Below are 26,799 nucleotides of genomic sequence, written 5' to 3' on the forward strand. Positions count from 1 at the left end.
TTGTCTAAATCCCAAACAGGCATCTTTGGAATCAGTAGTGCAAAACGTTTGCGGATTTCTTTCCCCTGACCTACTGCAATAATGTCTTTATCTTCAAGTCTTCCCTAAAATAGTGGATCTGTAAATTTAAAACATAAGAACAGTGAAAAAAGGCAAATATACAGGTGGTTGCTTGGGTTTTTGCATCACCGTCTTAAGATTCTCGCTTACACCAAACCATTATATGTCTCTTATTAGAGGTGTAAACTGTAGGAAGACCCAGTTAACCCAGGGCATTTTTCATCAACACAAGGCTTCGTTTGCCTGGGTACATATTATATACATCATAGAATCATAGAATAGTTAGGTTTAGAAAGGACCTTAAGATCATTTAGTTCTAATCCCCATGCCACAGAGAGGGAATGCACATGTGGAGGGTATTCTTTAATATGTGGATAATTTGTGATTACAATTAGTTTTTATCAGTGCAGCCTCAACTCTGAAGAGTGGTGTTAAATGGAGGAGACCTCCATCAGGGGTTACATTTTAAATGCCAGCACTTTACAAGCCTTGCCTGTCAGAGCAGCATTTTGGAGGTACTTCAGAAATGAGCTGATAAAATAAGTGGTTACCTTAAGGATTTCCACCTGTCTTTTTCTGTCTGGTTTTCCGGGCTTTCACTTTCATAGGAAGCCAGATACAAACCTGGGAAAGGTAGATATGTGTTATTCCAACAGCAGCAGTAAATCCCTACCTCTCTGCATCACTGTATGTCCTGTATTGTACCACACAGCATGAGAGACTAAAACTTCATGGTCCACCCTGTAGCTGGTAATCAGTAGGACACCAATGGTGAGCCCACATGTCTACCTTTGGAAATCTGTTTGATGGAGCAGTAAAGGACCTCAGAGTTACAGTATGTTAGTATGATCTTCCTATAACAATATTAAACAGTTAAACGATCTCTGGTTTTGCATGTAGAGATACAGGCCTATCTGCTCCATCACAGCACTGCTACCAGGGTGGTACATGAACATTAAAAAAGAGACAGTGGGAGTTGACAGCTAAGTGAATAAACTTTAAAATAAGGGCATTCCCATCACTTAACACAACTTCATCTTCCTCAATCTTTTTAAAGCTTACAGGGACATGCTGTCTTAAATGGATAAAAAACACCCTCAAGGCAAGAATGAGTTACAGAAACCAGAGAAGAAACACAGTAGAAGAAAATAAACAGGTCTTTTACAGTGCAAAACTTTGCACTGTAGGACGCGTTTCATGACACCAAAGTGTGTCTAGGCTGTAGAATCTCCTCTGCAAAAGCTGCTGGTGCATTAGTATCTCACTGTCTTCACAGATTTTGTTTTATGGAAGCTGTGATTTGCATCCACATGCATTTCCTCATTTGTTGATGCCTTATTCTTTAATGCTGGAACCATCTGAGAACTCAAGTCTGTGCTCCCATTAATTGCATATTAATATGCAAGTGTTGTCCCACCATTCTGCCACACTGTGACAAGCGTAATGCAGCTGCATTTCACATACCACTGCTGCAGCTCTAATACATTCCCTCACCTTTTACACAGGGCAGGTCTTTCTGCTCTGCACTTCCCCTGGGTAGCAGGGAGGCCTCCTGTGGCTTCTGCAAAAGGCTCATCAAAGCACTATGAATATGGGGGAGGGAAAATCTGCAAGCAATTAGTGGACTGAGGTCACCCTTTTTTGGTCCAGCAGCCTGAAAACTGTACTTTTATCCCTGACTTTCACTTTCTGTCCCTTTAGAGCCTAAACCAAATGCCTCAATCCTATCTCCTTCTGATACCCACTGCTTTAATCACATTAATTATTCCATTTTGGCAGTCCTTCTTAGGATTTCAGCAGGATTTTTGAAGCAGTATTTTGTGTTCTGAAGCAGTCTGTGAAATAAAAGCTGTCTTGGTCTGATTAACTTGGATTAGTACAGAAAACTGCCTATAGAACTAAGACAAAATAAACCCAACAAGTATAGCTGATGAGAATACAGCTACAGACAATTCAGTGTGTGACAATGTACCAAGAGGCAACTGAGACAAACCCATATGAAATTACACAGTCTGACACGCTGGATACGAAATTGAAGAGGACAGATAAATAGAAATAGGAATAGGAATAGGAATAACTTCAGAACAGGGGTTTTGAAGCCAAAATTAATTCCTAGAAAGATTTTCCTTAAAACTTCTTTTCTGTAGATAACATTCCTGTGCTGTAGAGAACAAGGTCAGCTGGACTGCCGTCACCCTGGGCTGTGACTGCTGAAGAGATGACAGCCTTGGTTTGCAGAAGAGATTAGTTCTGGCTCCATCAATCACTGAACAAGCAGCTAAGGGACAGCTGACATTCACAGCAGTCCACAATGCTGTTGTGTGGCCTCTTTTCATGACTACAAAAATAGGGCTACAATGGCAGCTTCCTAGACAGTGCCTTATAGAGCAGTTACGGACAAAAGGAAAGCAATCAGGGAGAAGCTTCATGGGCTGGAAGGCTGTATTTTTAAAACCACATTGATAGACTGGGAATAAACAAACTTCATGACAGGAAAGCTAGGAAAGAACCAGGACTGGTCAGTGAGAGAGATCAAAGCATCAATCGGGGTATGGATAACCACTGGTGAAGAGATGTATTTTCAGTGATTAGAGACTGTAGAGTCTTACCATCCTCAGTGAAAATGGGCGCAGTATGCAAGTAGTGGATGATGTTCGGGTCTTTTTCAAAAGGACATTCCACTTGCTTCCATGTTATAAATTCTCCTACTTGCTTAGCCAGTTCCAGAAATTTCTGTAAACATAAAACCATTGCACTCAGATCCAGTAACATTCTCTCACTCAAACTCCATCCAAGCAAAAAACTGGGATCCAGGATCCCTCATGCTAACTAGAAGGTTATTATGAGAAAAGAGCCTTTTCTGGTTTAGATGGGTGCATTTTCACAGTTCATTTACAGGGGAAAGAGAGAGGAAAGGGTGCCCTGTGTTTCTTCTTCTAATCCATTTCAGTTTGCACTTCAATGAAAATGTATCCATGAACAAAGCTCTGGTTTATATATCTGTACTTCAGAATAGAGGACTTAAACTTTGATGGAACAGGAAGGAGCAGAAATAGATACACATTACATAAAGCAGAATGGCTCCAACGCCTCACAACTCTTTAGGCCTTCTAACAGTTCTATTTTAAGGTGTTTTATGCATTACTCATTCTCACAATGCCAACACTGAAGGAGCAAGTTAGAATGATCTGATTGTAATGTTTATGTAAAATATTCATATTAATGCTTTTAAAAGCATTCTGGGATTGGTTTAACTTTCACACAGTCACTTGAGATCATCTGTTTTGCCATCTTTGTTGGTCCGCACTGAAATCCCAGGCAAACGGTCTCAGGTAGCGCTATCAGAATGGGATAGATAAAAGCGGTTTTCAGAGCTTACTTCAAAGTTGACATGTCCATTTGGAAGGCGATTAGCACACCCTTCATTCAAAAAATAAATGTCTTTGATCAAGAGGCTGAAGAAGGGGATCACAATCTGTGAAGAGAAATGACAGAACTGTTATCTTTCTGGTCCAGTATTTTCTCTTGCATGCAAGAAGAACTCCATCAGGAGAGAGGAGAAAAAAAAGTAATATCAACTTTTCAGTGTGCTACGCACTTAAAAAGGAGAACAGTGATGGGCAAGCAAAAGGGCAGTGGGGTATGGAGACACCTTCAGCCACCGGGAGAATGTAAGCTGAAATGAATATGAACTGAGCACAATGTTCACTGAGCAGAATAAGACTAAGAAAATACCGATAACCCAGTTTATCATCAACAGCATCACTGCCTGATGACAAGGCCAGACAGCAAAGAGCAAAACAAAACTGCAGAACTCTTCCCTTCTCTGTTGGGCCTTTCTAATGTTGAATACACAAATGGAGCGATTTAAAGACAGAATAGTATCTGCTGATTGAGGACTTGTCTGCAAACAGTTAATCAGGAGCTGTTTCATTTTCAACAGCTCCACACATGGCTACCTCTTGATGCATATAATTTCCTTCCTGGTGCCGGATTAGTACAACCTGCCTCTCCAAATTAACCTGCAGACAGCAGGACTGAAAATACTAAGTTAGTTGACAGGAAAATGCCAACAGTAGCTAGAGAGATCATTGTACTGCTTCAAATAAGCGCTGGGCATCATCCAGGGCAAAGTGTCGTATAGCAGCTATCCAAGCCTTCTCTCTAACCCATCAGTCATGTCACAATTTGCTAAGGGAAATATCTTCTTCTAGGTAGGACTCTTGAAATTACTGGAATTACAGCAAGGATAAATTTGATGCCAGATGTTCTACAGCAAAAGGCAGTAACCACGCTCCTGAAGTGCACTTCAGCAGAGACACAGAGAGCAGGATTCCCTCTGGGTCCTCACGTATCACAACTCAAGGGGGAAAATAGATAACACAAAGGACCACTCCATGACAAAGCTGATCCCCAGGGTTCTAGGATTTCCCACAGCTTTTCTGGACAACCTGTGCCAGCGCCTCACCACCCTCACAGTAGTCATGTTGTTTTCCATCTAATGCTGTACATCAGCTGGAATAGGATATGAAATGGACTTAGACTGGGATTGGCAGCTGTTATTTTCCAGTCTACAGCCTTCACAATGCAGCAGTGAGTGGGAGCACGTCATAGATGCAAAAACACTGAGGCAAAGAGTCTGCAAGCCGCTACCACATCTTGCTGTGAAAATGGAAGCCAATTTCTGTTTCAGCTAAAATAGGACACGCAGTAAGCTGCATCTCTCCTGACTTTCTCTGGGACAACCACTGATACACTCTACAATGTCAATGCAATAGCCATAAAAAAGCCTGGACTGACACTCCAAGAGTCACTGGCATTATCCTGACAGATCCCATGGATATAAGAGTGGAAACAAAGCACAGCACAACCCGCTAAAATGCTGAGCACTCCTGTCAGGGTGAGGTGGAGCGACTTCTAGTCAAATTGAGCTAAGCGTGTTTCAGGATTCATTTTTGTATCATCCAAACTAGACCAGTCTAGTAAAGGTAAAGAATACAAATCAGTCTGTGTGGTTTATCCCCTACCAAAAGTGATGCTAACTCTGTAACCAGTGTGGTCTTACAGGGTGGAAAGATACAGAGAACTGGTCCCCAGCTAGAAATCATTGCCAGGTTCTGTCTACATTGCTTTTTGCAGGCAGATGTGAGCTTGTTTTACACTGCCTGGGAGCTAGGTCACCATCATTAGTGGCACTAAACATAACCAAGAAGCCTTGCTGAGATGGAAGGTCTATGGATGTGGGCTCAATGCCATGCTACAAAGCCAACAGTCAGCTCAGAGCATGGGCAGAGCTTGTTCTCATCTGCATCCAAAAGGCGTCAAAGACATACCCTAGGATACCAATTCCCTCCACATTGCCAGGGGATTTCTGTCTTTGAGTCACCATTTATTTTCCCAATAAAAATATATATATTACCCTGTATGTTTTGTTTTCCAAGGAAAAGCAGCAAAAGTGGGTATAGTTGCACTCTAATGCTGGCTTAAATCCAGGCACTTTGCTAGCGTAAAATCTGGGTTAGTGCCAGAAACTTGGATTTCACTCCCTTTTGATTCCCCCCTCCTTGTACCATCCAACCCACCCACATGCTGAAGGACAACTGCCTCCTGCAGAAAGAAGAAAGCTAATGAGATCAGACACGTTCTTCCTCCAAGGCACCAGACGGCAACAACACACAGTACCACACTGTACATACTCCTAACATTTCAAAGCCAGAGACGTGTCATTAGCACAATGCAGGGTTTCCCAGTGGAATGACTTAATTTTGGAGGTGGCATAGGTCAGCTGACTGCACAGATAAAACCGGGCTTCATTCCTAACAAGTACACCCCTCTGAATTCTGCATGAAAACATCAGCCCTTCTTCATTACCAGTTCTCTCGCCCTGCACTTTTGCAGGTTTATTTCTGCCACTGTACCACATCTCTCCGCTTTGAGAGCTGCATTGCCATGCCTTTTGACAAGCCTGCTCCTGGAGAAGCAGTGAGCAGTTCTAACTGTGCTGTTTACACACTGAGAGAAGGGCTGGATCTGAACAGTGCAGAATGAGGTTAGGAAATCCTCCACGGGTAAATTGAGATCCTTCTCCTACAACCTGAGCTTCAGTCTCCCATGAGCAATCTGAGGATGAGGATGGGTGATGAAATCAGGCAGTGCTCTTTGTGCCCAAAGGCTGGTGTCACAAGGGGGATTCGGGTGAATGTGTGCACAGAGGAGGGAGGATGTCCCAGGTTGTTGCCTCACCCCGCCTCCCTCTGAGGATGTAATTTAGCTCCTGAGCTGTGTTTCTGTTCAAGTACTGTGCAGAACTCAGCATCCAAGACACCAGCCCCAAGAGGAGCACAGAATAATGTTTCTGGTGAGTCTTCCAGTGAAGCATCAGCTCCTCTGAGCCCACAAGCAATTTTTCTTCCTGTGAGACGTAGCCCACTGCTTATTCTGTTGGTCTGTGACAAGAGCACTCCTGCCCCTTCTCAAGCGGACAGAGACTGAGCCCTGAAGCCTCTGTCTGTGCTTCTGGGGTTGCCACTTGTTGAGAACTGGGGCAAAGAGGACTGGGATCCCAAACCCTTGTAAGCATGATTCAGTTTGAAGATAAATCTTTCCTCAGAGTGAGCTTTGCTGTGTGTTTGCCAAGAAACAACATTTTCTATCAAAAAAGCAATCATGTTCTTCCAGTCTCATTCAAACGCACTAAAACAAAGAACTGCTCATCTGGCATACAAAATTCCTCAATTCCTACAGCAAGAATCATATGATCTCCTGTATCTGACATTTTAAAATACCCACTGTGAGCAGCTACCAAATCATATGCTTGAGCATTTTCTTGAACTGATGTTATCTATGCAAGGGAAACAGAATATGGGCTTTTTCTTATGTAAAATAGATCCCTTTCAATGTAATAACCTCTCTGTTCCTAGTCTTAACCAGCTAGGGGTACAGATACGATGGAGACTGATAACTTCCACAGGAAATTAAGTCAAACAATAAAGCAACTGGTTTCAGTATATATGATGGATGCAGAAGAACTGATCTGCAGAAGCATCTCAGACTGACAGATTCTCGCTGCAGTGTGTGTGAGTTAAAAGGATTTCTCTGCCAGCCACACACATCCATCTCTTCTTTGCACAGAGAAGTGCATTTCAGCCCAACTCAGCACACTCCCATTGCAGCTGAGTCAGCCTGCGACCAGATGCTGATCTCATTTCACTGTAAATGCTGTGAGATTCCATTAGCTTCAGCAGATTTACACAAATTTACAGGGATGTGAGATTAGCATCTGGCCTGGCTCCTCTGCTGAATGAATACTAAATTACATATTATGCTTCTTCATGTGGTATCTACTTTACCTTAGCCACGCTCTGCACAGGGATCACCCATTATGACTATGTGCAACTGCCATGTTGAAAACAAACCCTCTTTCATAAAACAACAACAGAAAACTGAATGGAGACATAAGCAAATTAACAAGAAACACACTGGGGCACAAAACAGGAGGATCCTGCACTAACATCTCGTCAACCTGGTTTTTGCAGCACCAGTGACATCTCACAAAGCTACAGATCTGCCATGAACGCTGACCAAACACTTCAGTTCGTGCTCACTGGGATGGCAGCAACAACCAAATGACATGAAAATTCACAAGGACAGCATTTCACCCCAGATTTGCTGCAGTAGGTTCAGACTAGACCTCAGGAATTGTGGTAACTCAGTGTCGTGGTTTAAACCAAGTCCCCCAACTCCTGGAGAATTAGGAAGGAGAATCCAAGGAATGTAGCCCCCACGGACTGAGATAAGAACGGTTTAATAGCTAAGGCATAACACAATAATAATGATACAGCCAATAACAATCGAAAAGAATACAACACCCCACCAGCCACCGACCCATAACTCACTCCACCCTGCCCGGCCGAGCACCGCGTGCTCCCTCCTCCATTTTCCTCTAGAGCTCTACCCCTCCAGCTCTCTCTCTCCCAGTTGCATCCTGGGCATCACGTGCTATGGTATAGAATACCTCATTGGCTAGCCTGGGTCAGGTGTCCTGTCTCTCCTTCCTCCCGGCAGAACACGTGCCTTGAACAAAAGGCACTTGAACAAAAACAAAGGCCTTGAACAAAAACACCCTCAAAACATACTCGCTATCAAGCAACTGTTCCCAACCCAGAAGTCAAAACACAGCACTGCACCAGCTACAAGAAGGAGAAAAATGACTGCCACGGCTGAACCCATGACACTCAGTCATTTCCCCCTAATGTAAATGGAGAACCACCTCATCTCGAAGAGCTGTGCCCTTTGCTCTCTATCTCAAATCACAGGCTGCACAATAGGAGCTTGTCTGCACAGGGGCCTGGCTGGCAGAGCTGTAACAAAAGCATGGATTCACCTTTGCTACCAGGAGGATGCTCAGTGCCAAAATAAAAGTCATTTTAGTTTGGAATACCTGTTCCGTCAGGTTCATCAGTCTGAACAATGTGTATTTTCCAGGGATATAGAGATTCAAGGCCAGGTTGGACACAGGGGCTTGGAGCAAGCTGCTCTAGTGGAAGGTGTCCCTGCCCGTGGCAGGGGTTGGAGCTGGATGAGCTTTAAGGTCGCTTCCAACAAAAACAATCCTGTGATTCTATGCTGTGTGTACTGCTCTCTTTTGCTCCCCAATATCCAAAAGCAAGTCCACAAAAGCCCTGTGATCCATTTCAGGATCCTTTCAGCCACCTATTTACACTTCCAACTTCATTTAGCAATACACAAGCCTTGCATTGGTGACTGATGGAAGGGAGGAAAGCGTCTGCATAGAGTCTCTGATTCACTCTCAGCTGCAATGCGCACCATCCATTTGGAGATAAATGGGATGAGGTCCCACCTACCTTCTCTCTGTTGCTGTGTGCGGTAAGGGATCTGTGAGCAGCCCCCCGCAGTGCTGTTCTGTAGTTATAGAAGTTACCAGTAGGGTCCATCTGGTGCTGGATACAGAAAGAAGACACCTTGGTTAGACAGTGACATGGGTCCTCTGAAGAGAACTTTGCCCTCAGTTGTAGCAAACCCTGAGTAGAGCCTAGCCTATGTCTTCAAATCCCCATATACACACCCATGAACTAAGTATAGAGGGAGAGATCTACACATGGCTGTTTGTACAGCTGATTTTTCTACTAACAGCTTACTAAGCTTTTACATGAAGAATAAGGACTGCTCATTTTATTTATGCCAAATCTTGGAATCCTCAATACATAAAAAAACCTTGGGCCTTGTTCACTCAACACCCAAGGTATAGCCGGGGAGCTTTACATTCAACATTGTGCCCATGGCCAAACAAAACTGGCATCAGTGGAAGCACTATGGCTTGCATATAGTCTTGTATTTTAGTTTTGGTTTTCCTCCTATCTGAGTGCTCTGATTCCCCTCTAGATATCAGCAGCTTCACACCTTCCTCACTATGCCTGGGAAACTTCAGCTGCAATCTGGCCTTCTGCCCGGGAATGTATCTGCAAGCATCTCAGACTGGGATAACAATGTGAAAATTCACAAATGAAGAAGTCCAGAATACAATTCAAGTAGTGTATCAGCATGTTTGGTTTGGGTTTTTTACCTCAAGGATGAAAAATTTGGCTGTTTTCACTTTTGACCAAGTCTTCTTTAGCCTAGAAACTGGACTCATGTTCATTCCAGCTAAGAGGGGGAAAGAGGAAAAGAGAGCCATGGATAAGAGTCAGGTTTCCTTTTTCATCTCTGACAGCTGATGGTTAGAAGCTGTACTTACAAATGATTGCCATCAGCGAATTAAAATTCCCTATGTTAAAGCACTCTCGGGCAACATCGATGAAGAATTCAATGACTTGTGCTCGCTGCTTCTTTTTTGCAGGCTGCAAGTTAAAATAAACAAGTATCTTTAATAAGCATATGCAGAATTGGAGGGTGTCTTAGGCATTTGTTCCATACATAGCATGGGTCCGTCCACGCACAGCTTGGGCCATCTGCTATCAGTCACCGGCCCTGTTTCTGTTCCAGCAGTCCAGGGGATGCTGGTGACTGGCAGTCTCTAAAACCAAAGCTTTCATTGCAGTGACACAGAAGAAATTCGCAGCAATTCCCTGGCTTGTCTCAGTTAATGTCTCAGAACTGGAACAGCAGCCAAAACAGCCCTGAAGCAGTGGCTCAGCTCCCTGCTGGCCTCAGTGAGTGCATCAGCACAGACTCTCCTAAAGGCAGGATTTCACACCCATGTCACAGCAGCATCTTTGTCGCACAAAGACTTTGTTTCACTGCATTAATCCCTATCCCCTCTTCTGGCCCTTGCAGCAACAGGGCCAGGCTAAACAGTAGCTTGCATTTTAAATGAACGTTTTTATTGAACTGAAATCACCCCACCTGCTCCAAAGATGATCTTCAAATAGTAATGCTTTTGAGTCCAGGCTGTTTATACTACTACTGTTCCTCCCTTCCACACCCTTTTCAAAGCAGAAAAACATTCGTTTCATTTTGATGGGGCCAAGTTAAACAAACTAAACCCACTACCAAGTTAAATGACCCGCGACAGTAATGGGCAGCAGGACAAAGAGCCATGCAATGGGAATTCACACACACGGCAGAGCTTTGGGATGACAGATAACAAATACTGCTCCACTAGAATCTTTTCCAGAAAAAATCTCCCAGGATAACTTAAGGCATTTTTTACTCTCTTTTTCCCTGCAGGGTTCATTATTCCACACTGTGCTCCTACTATCTCAATGAGCAGGGTATCCCCTGTGGGTCGCCAGCTCTGTTTTGCAATCTGTTTGTCATTTATCAGGTTGGTTCTGCGGGTGCAGTATTTCTAAAGCTTGCCATCAGCTGCTGAGCTAGGTCAGAAGAAATAAATCCCCAGTTTGCCTATTAATGGAGAATCTCAGACTGGTACATCAGGCATGTGGTAAAACATGCCACATGTTTGTGACTCACCATGCAGATTTCTGTGGCCACGAGATAGCAGAGTCTATTGAACCATTTCACATAGGCCTCCAGGTTACTCGTCTTTTTCTGTTCACTGAAACAAGTCTGGGAAGGAAAAAACACACACAAAGACATATAGCTATGTTCCAGTTAGCTGATCACCAAGACAGATACTGCACAAAGGTAGTTATTATCCACATGGAAGACTGTGCATCATGGGCCCCTTCCAAAAAGGCACTGGGTAGGTGGGTGGCTGGCAGATGCACAGGGTCTAGCCGAGTGTCACACCGCACAGGTCACAGCAGGGTACAGGAATAGCCCCATTTCACCTGCAGTAAGTGTTCACAGACACAGTCTGCACTGGCCCTGGGATATTAACAGCCAGGACACTGCAGGATTCAGACAAGAAGAAGGATGTGCAGAAAAAGTAAGACAAGCAGAGTCTTCCACAGGCACGCTCAACTTGTGGCTCTGATTGCAGGAGTTCCTTCACTTCAGTAAATGCCACCACCCGCAGCCCTTTTCTGCAGGGGAGAGGCCATCATTTAGTGAGGTGAACAAGAGATAAGAGAATACATAGTTCTAGTTACTTCTTCATAGGAAAAACATATCCCTGACTGAGTTTTCAGGGTAATAGGGTCTCTAGTGACCCCTTCTGTCCTGATGGCTGCTCTTGAAGAGGTCACTTACATACCAGAGATACTTCACTGATAAGTACTATTAAAAGAAGCACATTTTTCACTCTTTTTTTATATGAAAATAACATAAATTCCCATAATCAACACAGTCTATGGGAGTAAAGAGTTGGCTGAACTCTTCCAGTTCCTTTGACATCAACAGGTAATTTGATTTCAGCAGAGTGCTAGGGCAATTCACACCACCTGATGTTGCTTGGGATTATAAAAATTCAAGTCCTTATCCCAGCCCTAAATCCTTACACAGCCCATCCAGGAGCCACTGCTCTCTGGAGTTCAGGTGATTTGTTTGAACATTCATTAACATCCACTAGAGGGTATCAGAGAATACCAATTTTTTGTTTATTAGGATGGTAATTTCCCAGAGCTACCATAAATAGATGCCACTACAAAGAAAATCACAGTGCATAAACACAGATCCATGAATGCCAATGGGATTACCTATATTATGTTAGTGAGCTTAATAAATGGGGCTTGGTATGATTTCCAAGGTAATTCAAAGTAAGAAAACCTTCACCTGTGATTCTGTATACAGCCATGTTTAGAAACAGAAATCACAGCACCATGCTATGGAGCAAATCTCAACAAACTTGAAATTCCCAGCCACCTTATGAGCAGACTATACATACAATAAAAATATGTATCTTAAAAGCATCTCAAAAGTAAATATCAGCAAGCAGCATATAAATATCAAACAGTGGAAACCCAAAGCAGTCCCAGTTTACCCGCAGCAGTTGCTTTCATGTGCTCTGTGGTATTTCTTATTCCCTGCTATAACAAAAAGTACATGAAACATAGGCTTTGTTCTAAATATGGTATTTACATCTCTACACTGCTATCCCATGCCAGGGCGTAAGAACCACAGCTAATACCACAAAACTTGTTAAAATGTGCCACAGTCGAAGCAGACTGCTTTTTAAAGGTTAAGCTTTATAAATGGCAATGATATTTAGCACCTCTCTAGCCTCTTCCATCTGCAACTCATGCTGCTTGATAAACATTCAGAATTGAAGCCTTTTGAAGCCCTCGTGCAAGAAAGACGTTTCATGTGATCTCCAGCTGGAAGGAATTCAAACCAGAACCCGTTCCCTCTTCATGGGTTGAGGAATGATACGTTGCTTCACATAATAAGGTTTGCATAGGTCCCATATGATCCCTTGGCTACACCTTACCCTGGTGTGGAGGCTCTTCTAAATCACTGCTGGGACCTCTGGTCAGTCCAGACAAAGGGTAGAGAAAACCTTCAGACTACCTCTGCTTTCCTCAGCCCTGCTGACTTCAAGCCCAGCAATCTGTTAGTGCCATTCCTTGTGTGAAAATGTAACAGCAGTTTTGCTTTATAAGTAGAATCATAGAATCATAGAATAGTTTGGGCTGGAAAGGATCTTAAGATCATCCAGTTCCAACCCCCCTGCCATGGGCAGGGACACCTCACACTAAACCATATCTAAACCATAACCAAACCCAAGGCTTCATCCAACCTGGCCTTGAACACTGCCAGGGATGGAGCATTCACAACTTCCCTGGGCAACCCACTCCAGTGCCTCAGCACCGTTGACTTGAACTCAGAGGCAATGCCGTGGTGCATCCCTGCTTTGTGCCCCTTATTTTCTCTGTTAGTATGCACTTCATTGAAGTCACAGAACTGCCACTGGGCAGCACTTCAGGACTCAGATTTGCATCTGAAGAACAAGCATAACTGTTGAATAGCTTGTCATAGTCTGCCAAGATGATTTGCTTGGATTCCCCATCCCACCATTATTTTCAGGTTCTCTGCTTCTCATTCTAATCCTTCCTGTCTACCTCAGCTGATGTTTCCTTATGTTTACCCTGTAGCTTCAATTTCTCTTCACACCTTGGTGGTAGTCTGTGCTGGCTTTGCATTTGCAATTCCAGATACAGCGACAGGCACTCTGCATACGTTACTACTGAACATTCCCTTCTTCTTCTTAGCATCCCTTCCCCTCTATGGTCTTATGCAATGTAATTTCATTCACTGCTGCCTCCTTCCCACTCTTCCAAAATTCACTCAGATTTAGTGCCTCGATTTGATCTCTTCCATTTTACTTCACAACAGATATGACAATTGTTCATTTTCAGTCTTGTCCCTCATCTCTGCAACAGGCTGTTCAAATCTCACTGTGGCTGGTTTGGTATTTGATGTTTCTGACACCTTTGCTCCCTTGTTGTTCCTTCCTAATGAATGTGATCAATGCTCAGAATACTTGAAACACCATTTCTTCCCATTTCCCTGTCCCTGAAACCAACTACAGAATCTCCATAACTCCAATAAGAGAAAGAGTCCTATGTTGCATTTCTTATCCATCCATCCATCCATCCATCACCATTACAAGCTGTTCTTGTGCTCTTTGGGCAGCACTATAAACAGAAGTCTTCCTGTTATGTTCAGCATCCAGTGATGAAATTCTGCTGCTGATGTATGATCTCAGTGGGAGCCCTTATGCAGTTCAGGGGAAGAATTTTCCACCCTCTTTCTTTGCTGGTACTATGTGAAATCACAGACTCTCCCTCTACAGCCAGGAAGTCTCCTTCCTTATTGAGGCACTCACTGAAATACTGCTTCAAACTCCACTGGAATCAGTGGAAAGACTCCAACGGACTTTGGATGAAGCCCTGATCAGGCACTCCATTCCCTGTGGTGCTTTGGGTTAAAAGCTATTGTGTAGACACAGAAGACTATGTTGATTCATGATGCACTGAGTCATGACTGTGGTGTCTGGGCACACACTATGGGCATTACATCACGTCCAGAGCCTTTACGCCTTCAACACTGGGATCAGACATTCCCTGGTTGTGCACAGCCACAAGCCATCTGCCCTGAACAAAGCAGGTTAAGGAGGACCAAGCCAAAAGCAGAACATCAAGGTCATGGCCAGCCTCAGGCTGGGACATACTCTCACCAGGAAGGAATGGCAAATACAGGCTGTCAGTTGGCCTGTCCCTGGCCAACACATATCCCAGGCCCTGCTGTTGTGGATCTCATCACATCAGTTCATCTGGAACAAACAGTGATCACAGGATTCACTTTGCATGCACAGAAATCATACCTTGGTGCCATCCAGAGGGTCTTTATGAACAAATGCCTGCACAAACTCCTCAGGTCCAATGTGACTTAGTCTTTCCTATTGTAAGAAGAGGGAGGAAGAAATAAGAAAGCAGCCCACCATCTTTTCTGTTTCTCTTAGTGAGATTTCCTCATTATCTTCCAGCTCTGAAAGGTGTTACTGAACTGGTAAACAGCTAACTAGCACCAGACATTAAAATTCATAAGAACAATTAAAGTTGTTTCAGGAGAAAGGAGAAAATGAAGAGAAGTAAGCATCATTACTGACAAGCAACTCTAAGAGCCCCCTCCAGTGTGCAGAGTGGAAGGTGCTGGATGCACAGGCCTCCATCTCGGATGTGGCAGACCTCAGTTCTGTGCTTCTGTCACACAGACCTGCTGTGGTCCAGTGTTACTCAATAGCCTTGTTCCCCAGCTCTTAAAACAGCAGTAATGCTGTTATCTGGTAACCACAGCAATCTGTTGCTTGGCTGCTCACACAGTGCTCTGACCCTGCCTCACCACCCACTGATGCTCAGGTGATGCCCTGGGGTGGTGGCTCTGTACCATAGGAGAAGGAAGGCATTGAAGACACGTGCTCACATTAAAGGCATTGCATACACTGGAGAGTGTCCCAGGCATGAACCAAACCGAGAGTAAATAAAGAATCTAGCTCTCTTAGTAAAAGACAGGTCATGTCCATCAGCTCCTGAAGAAATCTGTCATTTCCAGCCACACACTGGCCTTCTTACAAGGCTTTTTAATTCCCTTAAACATGTTTATTAGGAAAAATCAGTAGGTTGTAGGCCACAAAGGCATTTCAGAGGAGGTATTTGGGAATTCCTACAACCCAAACTTGGGACACTCAAGCAGCAACAAAATAAATGATAATTTGGCTTAAGGGAAGATTTTATGGCTACTCCTATGCTATTTCTCTTGAATTCTCACTTTGCCACTGATAATTGCATAGGATTCTTACCAACAACTAACTTAATAACAGCAAATAACTCTTACTAACAAATAAGTTTCAGTGTAGTGCACTTAGTGTACCGGATGCTGTAAGTGGAAGAGAAGGTAGAGAGCATTGATTGCAGTACAACAGAATGAAAACCTCTAGCTGCATCAGTTTTAGAAGTGCAGCAGTGCTCCACTTACAGGGAACATCCCTTGGAGACAGTTGCACTGCAGAGGGGAAGAAAGGCAAAAGGACTTCTACTCTCTGCCTTAAGTTGCTTAAAGCAAAAAGAGCCAAAGTTGCATGTTCTGAAAACTAACCAAAATGAGAAAACAATCCTAAATTTGGGGTTTCTGAACTATTCCACTTCTCAATAAATAGAATTATCAGCTACCTTCAGAATTCCCACGGCTAACTTCATGATATTCACTCCAATTCACAGTCCAGTTCATGGTTTGTTTTTCCAGCCTTCCTCTCAAGGATGAACAGTGTCTACAGGAGGACAGGCAGCAGGGAATCATTACAGCATCAAGAGCTCTGCAGATGGCAGCAATGTTTTATGCTCTTCTGCAAACATCCAGGAGGTCTTCATAGAGGACATGAACCTGGGAAAAGGGCGTGTAAGACAACAGCACCTTGGTACTGCAATTGGAGTGATTACCATCAAAAGCCTGTTTGAGAGTGGATTGCAGTCAATGAGGGAAACAGCAGGACTTTGTGTGGGTGTATTTGGACATCCTTGTATGTCCACGAACAGAGTCCCAAAGGGAAGAATGAAAAACACATCAGACAATGCAGATGCTTTGTGCATCTGCAGGAATGGATTTGAACTGTTAAAAATGTCTTCCAGATTAATAGAAGGGCTCATGAACAGCCATTTCAATAGCTCCCTCAGGCTGTGGGGCTCTGAGCACTTACAGAAGTGAGAATCCTTTAAGCTTCCTGGGACTACTATTTGCATTTTTCAAATAAGCAAGCTGAAAAAGCAAAGTGACTGCTCCAGGATGCGCAGGAACGCTCTGACCTATAGCTTGCTTCCCAAGCATCTCTTAACCTGTCAAACCCTGCCTCCTGCTGCAGTGCTGCTACAGCACGGGATGTGCAGACATCTTTTGGTTATGTCTGGAATACTTAGCAGCTGATGGCTTAAAGTAATATCTCTGCCTGCACAAGTTGGGAACCCTTCCCACTCACCAGCTCCACATGTGTCAGCTGCTGAGCCAGAGTGTAGGGGTCACTGCAGACGCTCAGGATTTCTCTCTGAATTGATGGAGGTTTACTTTTAAAGGCAACCAGCTTATCAGAGACAGCAGCACTGATCTTGACAATCCCTTCTTGCCCGTGGCTGAGGGTTGCAAGCTTCTGGTTCAGGGTTTGCAAAAGCTGATTCATCTTCTTCCAGTAGGCCTGGAGAGACAGGGAGAGAAAGAAACATAAACCACCCAAAAAAAACCCTGACAAAGGAGTGGTTTGATGCTGAATTTTCTCTTCTGCAAAACACTCCTAAGGCAGTAACAGGTTACTGATTTATTTTCAACAAGCCTACTTCAAAATAACCAGTTGGCTTTAGTACAGTTCAGTGCTTGGACCACAGAAACAGACTGCAGTCAAGAGAAGATGCAGGCAAGACTGATGGGTTGGGCTGGCACTAATACTCACATATTCTTGCCAACATCAGGATCAGAGGAGAGGTAATACTACAACATGAGTTACTGCAGCTTTCTGGAGCACAGCAGCATTTGGTTCTTACCCTTTATGTTAGCTACATGTGGCCAAGAATTCTACCTGTTAGTGCTGCCTGCTCAACTCTTATTTATTAGGAATAAGAAGTGTTTCTAACACTATTCTCTCCATCCTTTTGAACTGAAAGCAACAGAAGCATGCTGCTACTTGCTACCCAGCTGGAGTGCTCTGAGCATCGTGCAGCTTTGAGTATTTAATATCCAAAATGTTAATTGCTCTTGAAGGAAGCTCATATCGTATTCCAAGCACAGCCATGTGCTCAGCAGGATAATCATTACGAAGCTGCTCAGGTTGTTCTCAGAGCTGGAGCATCTCTTTACAAACAATGAGCGAAGCCACTGGCTTTGGAAGGTGGGCAGAAAGAAATGGAGAAATCTTCAACTCTTCGTAAATGATAGATGCAGACATAAAATTTATGAGATAACTGGTGGATGGGCTCTGAAGACAAGGATTGATTGGAAATGTCCCTGGACAACAGCCTCTCATGGAGCGTGAGGTATAACCTGCTACGAAACATGGCCTTGTGGCCATGAGCCAGAGAAAGGAGCATCAGGCATGGCTGCAATGGGTGCTTGCTCAGTTTCAAACAGCACGGTCACTTGAGAAAACAGTTTGTAGGCTGGTCCAGCTCCTCTTCCAGCACAAAGACACACAGTGGAGACATCCTCTAGCTGCTCACAAGTGGAATAACTCCTTGCTCCCCATCCAAACAGAATTTAGTAACGTCAAGCTGCCAGAACCATCAGTTTGTAATCCATCAGTGTGAATCCATCAGAGCTGGCAAGGAGCCCTCTTCTATTACATCTGTACTATGCAGCAGATGTACACCCTGGCACCCTCCACACAGTCCTCATCATCACAACAGGGACTTGGCTGGACTGTGCCTTCCCACAAAGACCAACACACACCTGTGTCACATCCCAAGCTGGACACAGCCCAAGTGAAACCTTAGAAACTACTCCTGAATCACATGGATTAGATCCAGGCTTCATCATCTTTGTAGTTTTGTAAACTCTGAATAATCTTCAGTGTCAGGCATTACTCCTGGTTTAGGTGTTCAAGGGAGCAGAAGCCAGATTCAGTGCTCTTCTTGCCTACACAGGATCCCATCTGCACAATGGAAGTATCATCTCCTGCAACTTCACAGTGAAGAATAACATGCTTATGTCTACCATGTTTCCATAACAGTCTGAGGCTGAAAACCTTTATAACATCCTAAGTGCATCAACTTTTTCTGCAGCACTAACTTTCACACAGCTTTTCTAGCAGAAGGTTTCATATTGCTGAGGAACTTCTCATTTCACTCAAGGAAGGTGCTCTCTTGAGCTGGGTTGGAACATAGACCAGATAAGCAGGATGTAGTCAGGCTTTTTTTGCCAAACAGAGCTTCCAAGTCTGAAGTGAAGCAAGTACCTAGAAGGCAGAAGGAACCTGCCTTGGAGAACAACACCACATGTTCTATTTGGAAGCAAATCACACAGGAGGAGTGAAAACTGGGTGAGAAATATGTAAAAATAAAGAAATCATTTTACATCACTGTACAGTTCTGGTGCCCTCAACATAAAAAGGACATGGAACTGTTGGAATAAGTCCAGAGGAGGCCACAAGGATGATCAGGGGACTGGAGCACCTCCCATATGAAGACAGGCTGAGAAAGTTGGAGCTGTTCAGCCTGGAGAAGAGAAGGCTGCGTGGAGACCTCATAGCAGCCTTCCAGTATCTGAAGGGGGCCTATAGGGATGCTGGGGATGGACTATTCATTAGGGACTGTAGTGATAGGACAAGGGGTAACGGGTTGAAACTTAAACAGGGGAGGCTTAGATTGGATATAAGGAAGAAATTCTTTATTGTGAGGATGCTGATGTACTGGAACGGGTTGCCCAGGGAGGTTGTGAATGCTCCATCCCTGGCAGTGTTCAAGGTCAGGTTGGACAGAGCCTTGGGTGATATGGTTTAGTGTGAGGTGTCCCTGCCCATGGCAGGGGGTTGGAACTGGATGATCTTAAGGTCCTTTCCAGCCCTAACTATTCTATGATTCTATGATTCTGTGATTTTTTGAAAATAAGTAATTTTTTCAGTTCTTGCCTGTTCCAAGGAAGAGAGTCCCCTTGCCTCATTCAAACAGATGGTCACACTTCTGATTTACAAAAACTGTCCTGAACCCAAACTACTGACCACCATCTAAATATTTCTCTGTTTTACATCCAGGTGTGTTTGCAAACCTCAGCACAGCTTATGAAGCTCTATGAACAGAATGTTATTTTTTAGTGAAACTCCAACAGTGACATGTTTGGTATTTTGTGAACATATTTTGTAAATCTGGGGGGGGGAGAGCAGGCATAGAACTGAAATCTAAGTTTTCTACTGAGCATAAAACATTTGGCTAATCCCCTTTTAGCTGAAAACCCAGTTCTCTTTCAAAAAGTAGTTTGGATGAGAAATCTTGGACCAGCCATGTCTGTGCAATATCAAATTCCTCACTGGATGAAAAGCCAAAAAAGCAGCATAAAATTGCCTGAAAGACACGCATCTTAGGCAATCTTTCAATAAATCCTTATCAAAAGATCTAGTTTCACCTAGTTTTGTAGGAGATTTGGCACAAAAATGTAGCTATAGACGACATAAACAAAGACTCAGGTAAGCTGAAAACCTAATAAAGAATGAAATAAGAGACACTTAATAGACACAGAAAGAAATTGCAGCTCTTGAAGAGGGTCACTAAAAGTCATTCGAGTGCACCCTTGCCTAGAAAGCTTTTCTGTGCATGTTGGGGGAGAAACTAAAAAACATCAGTCCTGCTTTTGCTCTTTTAAAAGCATTTCCTGCCTTTTTAAAGCTATTATCACTAAGTGAAAACAACATTGTTCATTACCTTCAACATGCTGGCAATTATCTTGCCACCAAGTGATGCCCCATTGTACAGGGGCCGCATGCTGGACTCTATCAACCGATTTCACTTCACTGCCGCATTGACAGGCAAAAGCAGCATACTACTGTTTCATATTTAGAGGAAAAGCTTCATTCTGAAGTGGGAAAGTTGCTCTGAAGACTGCAGGGCTCAGCAGGAGGCTCAGGAGCTCAAATTTTAATTAAAATTTCTAACTCTACATGCAAATCACAGCACTTCCTAAGAAACGCTTCTCAGCATGGACCCCTTTATACGCACATCACAGAGCCTTCAGAAGGTGGACTCTGCAAAGGACAGGAGAATACACTGCCGGGGAAAAAACCCTGCATTGACCTACATGGACTTGATGACCTCACAAATCTTTCAGTCTTTAATTTCTGTGATTCACAACGGGAACAACTTCCTTCCGAACAACTACCAGGCACCGCCGCTCTTTTGTGCTGTCCCTTAAAAAAGGGAGATTTGCATTTGTAGGATAAGAGCTGTTTCTTGAATTCATTATTGATTTTGCTCAGCCATAATCACTTGCAATTACAGGGCTTAGTAATATCTGAAAAACAATGATTTGAACCTAATGTAGTCTGAGGCCCCCCAGAGCACCCATAAGTGTTGGTACACAGCTATGCATGCTCCAGAGCAAAGGTGTGCTCGGGTTAGACAAATAAACTATCACTTTGTATGCAAACAATTGATTTTTAGCAGTTATGGCTCTTCTCCAAGACAGCTACTGCTCTGAAAGGGCACCTGCAAATCCCGATCTCTGCCCCTTCAGGCTGGTTCCTTCTTGGAAAGAAGGATTAGGATATTATTTTGGTGGGGCTATATGGGTTTCTCCCACTTTAGATGCTGAAGCGTTGCAAGGCTTTCTTGGTGGGTGGCAGGAGTAAGTTCATTGCCTCTTCCCCTTCAGAGAGGAGTTTTACTGCTCCGGTCAGTGGAACTGAGGCCACCTCAGCTCTTTGTGAAAGTCCTTTGTGTTCCCTTCGCCCACATCTGAGCATCACACAGCTTCCCCTTCTCTCCCATGGGCTGGCCAGCCCAGCTGGCCGATCCATGCCAGCCTACAGCTACCCCAAGTGCCAGCCCTGGTGCCAGCCTGGCCTAAGAGCAGCTGCTTCCACTTATCTCCTGTTTCATGTGGGTAGAAAGGTCCAATTTCATTTCCGTTCTGCTGCAACTCTGATTCCTTCCCTCTTCTCCCCACCCTGCTCCTTCTCAGCCTCACCAATATGTGCTTTTTGGTCTACTGCATTGCACCCATCTGTGGCCTGAAGCCAAGCCTTGATGTAGCCAATGGAACTGAATTCTTCCACATCCCATGGTTAACCTAAGAATAATTAGAGACTCCCTATGTACTATTTGTCCTTATCCTTATTATTTTGATGGGCTTTGTGTGGTATTTTTAATGTTTCTCAATTCATTTATGGATTCATCTACCTGAACTGCAAGCAGGTCTCCCAAAGACTCCATTCACTGTGTCCTCCTCTGCCACACATACGGCTCCCACATTTGAACACCAAGACCATGCAGCAATCTAGAATGAGTTTCTGCCCAGCAGGCCACACACTGTTGCCTTCTACCATTTTCATGTACCCAGAGAAACTACATATCCATAAATATTTGTTATCTTCTTTGAATGTAAGGACTGTCCCTTCTTATGTCACCATCTAAGCTAAACAGGCTGGATTCAGCAGGATCCCATAGGGGATGTGATGGAGATTCCAATGGCATTACTCAAACGGTGTCACTGCCACGGGAGTACCTAAGCTGAGAGATGGGGCTTTCAGAGAAGCTACCACAGGTTTTAAATGTTAAAGGAGAACAAAGAGAATCCAGGATGAGGCACAAAACGGATTTGGCAAAAGGAAGAAAAGGAGGAACCAAGTGGGAAAATGCATTGAACATCTCCATCCCCACCTCATCGCACGGAGCTATCCTGTGAATCATGTCTTTCAGATGGCCAATCATCCGCTCTTCCTGAAAGTCATACGGGAACGTCTCTGTCCACTCTGTCAGCAACTGTAAGATTTTGGGTCCAAATTTTCTGATCCGAGCCTGAAATGGAAACCGGGAAGATGGACAGGGATCAAAACACGTTTACTCACTGAGGCCTCCCAGCAAATACGCATGTCATTGAACGTGGGGCCAGGTTTTCAAAGAAGGCACTTATGGTTGCACCTGCAAAACCTGCACACATGCAAACAAATCATGTGGTGCACAAATGATACATTTTGGCATGCAAATTATACCAGGAATCAGATGCAAGCACAACTGTCTGTTTTACATGCAGATTTAGGTATTCTGCACATGCAGTTCATGGTTGGATGGACATTTTGTTGGTGCAACCTTTAAGCCTTTTTTAAAAACATCTGTCCTGCTGATTTGAATCATACATTCTTCCCTTTTGTACTCACAACCCTCCTGCACTTTCATCCCTCCCTGAAAACTGATTGGAATGTATTTCTTGGCCAACAAAGACGTGGTTTTTTGCTTCTTTGCTGTGTGAAAAAACTGCTTATTGACCAGTGGCAGATGTAATGTGAGAAAGAAAAGATGGACAAAACACCAGTGTTTTAGTAAATGGGCTACAGATAATGTTGCTCTCTTCCCACTCAAGGCCATGACAGCACAAGGATACCCATCACATAACACACAGCTGATGCCCACTTTACTTTCGGTATAGATTTATCTGAGGATGCAGCAGTGGGAATAGTCAGGAAGATTATGGGGTGAGGAGGGAAACATGGGGAATGGTACAATTCAAAAGATGGCCAGGGTGGCTGCTTCCAAAGCTTTCATCCTCCATTATCCAAGAACACGTGAAAAGGAAATTGCGTTAAACAACAAACTGCATATTTATTTACAGAAAACAGAGCGAAACAAACAGCCTTCATCTCCATCCTCTGTTCTGTAGCTAAAGCGCACCCTGCAATCAGGAAAATTTATACTTTTGAGCTCCACCACTCTGTGCTTCTCAACCAAGGTGGTTAAAATGCGTATTTCAGCTTTCCACCAACAACAGGTTTCAATGAACCACATCTCTAAAAATAGCTGCTGTCAGCTAGCATTAGGCTCATGCTCAAAGACCAGCAGGTGGCTGCTAAAGGGAAAGCTTTATTGGAGACTACAAAGGTCTGGGGAGACATTTGCTCCAGCTGTGTAAACTGCTATTACGAATGGAAAGAGAGGACTTTGTGCAAGTCACAGCACACAGGGGATGGGAGCTCGCTTGTGCGCAAGGTTTCAGAGTCAGTGCTGCTCTCAGGAGCCCATCAGCTGTGTCCCACCAACTCTGTGTGACTCAGGCGAGGCCCCATTGCAGATAGATCTTCATAACCATACAGCATTTCTCACTTCTTGCAAAGCTTAAGGATCAGCAAAACTTCTCAGTGCTCACATTTTAACCCTCCTAAACTTGCGTCTGTGGTGATAGCATCAGAGAACAGTTTATCACACTTAGAACAACTGTTCCGTTTGGTGCACCTCGTACAGGTATTTCTATTAATACCAACTGTATGAGCAACCCAAGTGTCAGATTTGTGAGCAGTCTGGCTAATTGCTCTCCACAGTGAACACGCCGCTCCTGTTACTCATGCAACCAGTTGCCTGGGTAAAAACAAGCACATGTGTTGAGATGTTGATGATTCAGTATTTGATGCCAAAAACACTGTTTCAAAGATGGAAAGGCTGATCTTGATTGAGAATCATTTCAGAATTCTGGGAGCTTTGGAAACTTGCAACTAATGCATGTTCATCTTTCCTTCACTGCACTGAAGGTGCATCTCCTGCTCTAGGTAATGCAGTCATAGGTCTTCATCAAGGCACTGAGGACAGGCTGGGTGGAATCCAGCAATGAATAGGATCCATCTCCACCACACTGCCTGTGGGACTGCCAGAGGATGCAAGTGTTGTTACGCACTGTATCCGTCTGCATGGTCCCCAGGGCAAAACAGGATGAATGCCGACATAGTAACAGCTTGGATTTACTCATTGTGTTACCCTGACACAGCCTCACTACTGCTTCAACTCGTTCCTGGTGTGCCAGACAACGCCGCTCTGCAGCAGGGCTGTGCAGGTAGGACCTGTCAGTGCTGGCAATAGGAAGTTAGGGGGTAGTTGCATGCTGTTATGTAGTGTTCAAAGTGACAGGTAAGGCTGAGAGGAAATATTACTGTACCAGAAGCAAGAAAGCAAAAGGGCAGATGCACTAAGTACAAATAGAAGAGTGGTGTGTTGACATCTGCAGTTGACAGTGTGTGAGGTGTATGTCCTACCTCCTTGCATCCCGCAGGCTCCATCTGAGCCTTAAAGAAGTTAAGAAGGAAAGTCACCTGGGAAGACTGAGACAGGGGGAAAGGGAAAATTAGAAGATTTGAAGTGACTGTTGCCTGGAGCACTGCTCTTGGACATGGATACTAGGATGTCTCAATGTCAGGATCTCAGCAGCAACTGTCATCCTTTATGAGCAAGTTTCATTCAGTCCAAAAGGAGGTAAATGACACACACCAGATCCCCAGCATTCTCTGCCCATTGAATATACCTTGCATATCTCTGCTGTAAAGATAAACTAACCTTGTCCAGCACGGGGTCGTCCAGCCGCTGCTGCTCAATGCACTTGTGACAAACACGGGACAAAAGCTCATGGGGTTCAATGAAGAGTCTGGAACTCAGCAGGAATGTAAAGATATAGGCTTTCTGCAGGAGACAGACAAGCAGACCTGCTGTAAGCAGCTGTACAGTGGTAATATTAGCCATAAAACCCCCAAACTCCAAGGTTTTTGCATTTCCACTGGGACAGACCTTTATGTCTAAAAGACATAAGGATTCCTGGCCCTGAAAATGGAACTGCAGGAGGCAGCAGCACCTCCTTCCTCAACAGCACTGACTTCCACTTCCAGCCTTTGGCTGCCTAAACCCTTATGCAAACATCCAGCAAAGACAGTGTGTAGATCACTCTATAGGATTGGGTCCAGGTATAGGAGACAGCACAACCAGGGATACATGGAGGCCAGTGAAAGATACACATATAGACACTTGGGCACCTCTGTGCTGTACTGGGTTGTGAGCTGAAAATGCCACCAGAACTCAAACCTTGCAGCTCTCACCCAGCCTGTTTTAAGGAATATTTCATTTATTCTTCTAACTCCCCAAAATTAATTTCTATCAGCCGAGCCATATCATTTACAATCCCACATCTGGGAAGCTATGGGAAGCATGACTGTTGGATAAATCCTCAGATTATTTAAGGTATTCCAGCAGTGAATTTCAAAGATATGCATGAATCCTCAGCTGTTTGCATCCTCACCCCTCCTGGCACCTGCATTATCTTCTTTCCCCCAGACCCAGCCACACTCCTGAGCAGCAGGTATAATATTGCATATCACACATTGCTTAATGAAAACCTCACAGCCTGATCTGTCCATTACCTATTTTTATGGTCTTTCTATTCTTCTAATTGATATGCATTTTTACTACTTATTTATAGCTGATCAGAAACTGGGGGTAATTTAAAACACGCTGTCTGCTCTGCAATGATAGCTTCCCTAGTCTTCTAAACTGCCCAGAAGTCAGTGCTACTCTGCTTTGAAATACAAGCTATTCTATAGAGATAAATCAGCACTTAAAAGTCTTCCAGTCAAACTCCATCCTGAGTTCCACTGAGGATGTGCAAAAAATCCAGTGAAGTCAATGGCTTATAGGACCATAAACCTGCTTCCAGTTTAGATTCTCACACTGTTGGTGAAGAAACCCTGATCGAGCAAGGATTAGGATCTGGATTATGCTGACCAGCGCCTGCAAAGTTGGTGTGAATATACAAACCCATGAGAAGGAGCATCTCTGTTGTCAATGAGAGAATGCTTTGCACACGCAGACAAACCTGGATGACTTCAGCAGCCATTGAAATTCAGTTCATTTAATGCCAGTTCAGACTTGGAAGTTTTTTGCTGCAGCCTTCATCTAAGCCTCTCTGGGATGCGTTGCTATTTTTGAAGTGCTCCAACTGCTGTATCACTAATACATCACCACCACAGCTCCCCCTTGCCCCATTCTCCTATGTACAGGCAGTATCAACTTCAGGATCTGCTTTTTCATGGGAACAATTATAGAGCAGTGCAACAGCATTTAAAGCAACGCATCCATTTACCAAGCTTTAATTGTATGCAGCTTTTAAATTAGCCCTCTTAATTCAAAATTTAACACAGTTGCACTTTTGCATAAAGTCCTGCCCCAATTCATCAAAATTAAACTGTTTATTACACTGTGAATTGCTTACTTCAGGGTAGTAATCAGTGGTAGGTATCAGATGCTGGATTAGAGCATCCAGAGATGCTGAGGTAAGGTTTCCATCCTGGAAGATCAATCCTCCTTGTTCATCTTCTTTCGAAGTATGTAGATGAGGGCTGAAGCCACATGGGGTAAACATACTGGTAGAACTCAGCGTTTGGGGCAT

General features: G+C 44.0%; 1 protein-coding gene across 1 annotated transcript; it reads right to left on the bottom strand.

Moving 5' to 3' along the window:
- On the bottom strand, positions 1-26,799 carry RASGEF1C (RasGEF domain family member 1C). Its single transcript, XM_005147226.2, has 13 exons — positions 26,623-26,799; positions 24,921-25,043; positions 22,266-22,403; positions 16,892-17,104; positions 14,747-14,821; positions 10,993-11,088; positions 9,815-9,917; positions 9,644-9,723; positions 8,925-9,020; positions 3,440-3,535; positions 2,670-2,793; positions 612-684; positions 1-118 (listed from the first exon to the last, which is right to left on the bottom strand). The coding sequence occupies exons 1-13, from the start codon at positions 26,797-26,799 to the stop codon at positions 94-96; spliced, it is 1,419 nt and encodes a 472-aa protein (XP_005147283.1). The 3' UTR covers positions 1-93.

This window comes from Melopsittacus undulatus, chromosome 10, assembly GCF_012275295.1.
Source record: "Melopsittacus undulatus isolate bMelUnd1 chromosome 10, bMelUnd1.mat.Z, whole genome shotgun sequence".
NCBI lineage: Eukaryota > Metazoa > Chordata > Aves > Psittaciformes > Psittaculidae > Melopsittacus > Melopsittacus undulatus.

Excerpts from the sequence above, each read along its gene's own strand:
- RASGEF1C (XM_005147226.2), bottom strand. The coding sequence starts at position 26,799 with ATGCCCCAAACGCTGAGTTCTACCAGTATGTTTACCCCATGTGGCTTC. Across the intron at positions 17,105-22,265 it reads GGATAGCTCCGTGCGATGAG|GCCTACTGGAAGAAGATGAA; the intron begins GTGGGGATGGAG and ends CTGTCTCTCCAG. Across the intron at positions 119-611 it reads GACAGGTGGAAATCCTTAAG|ATCCACTATTTTAGGGAAGA; the intron begins GTAACCACTTAT and ends TTAAATTTACAG.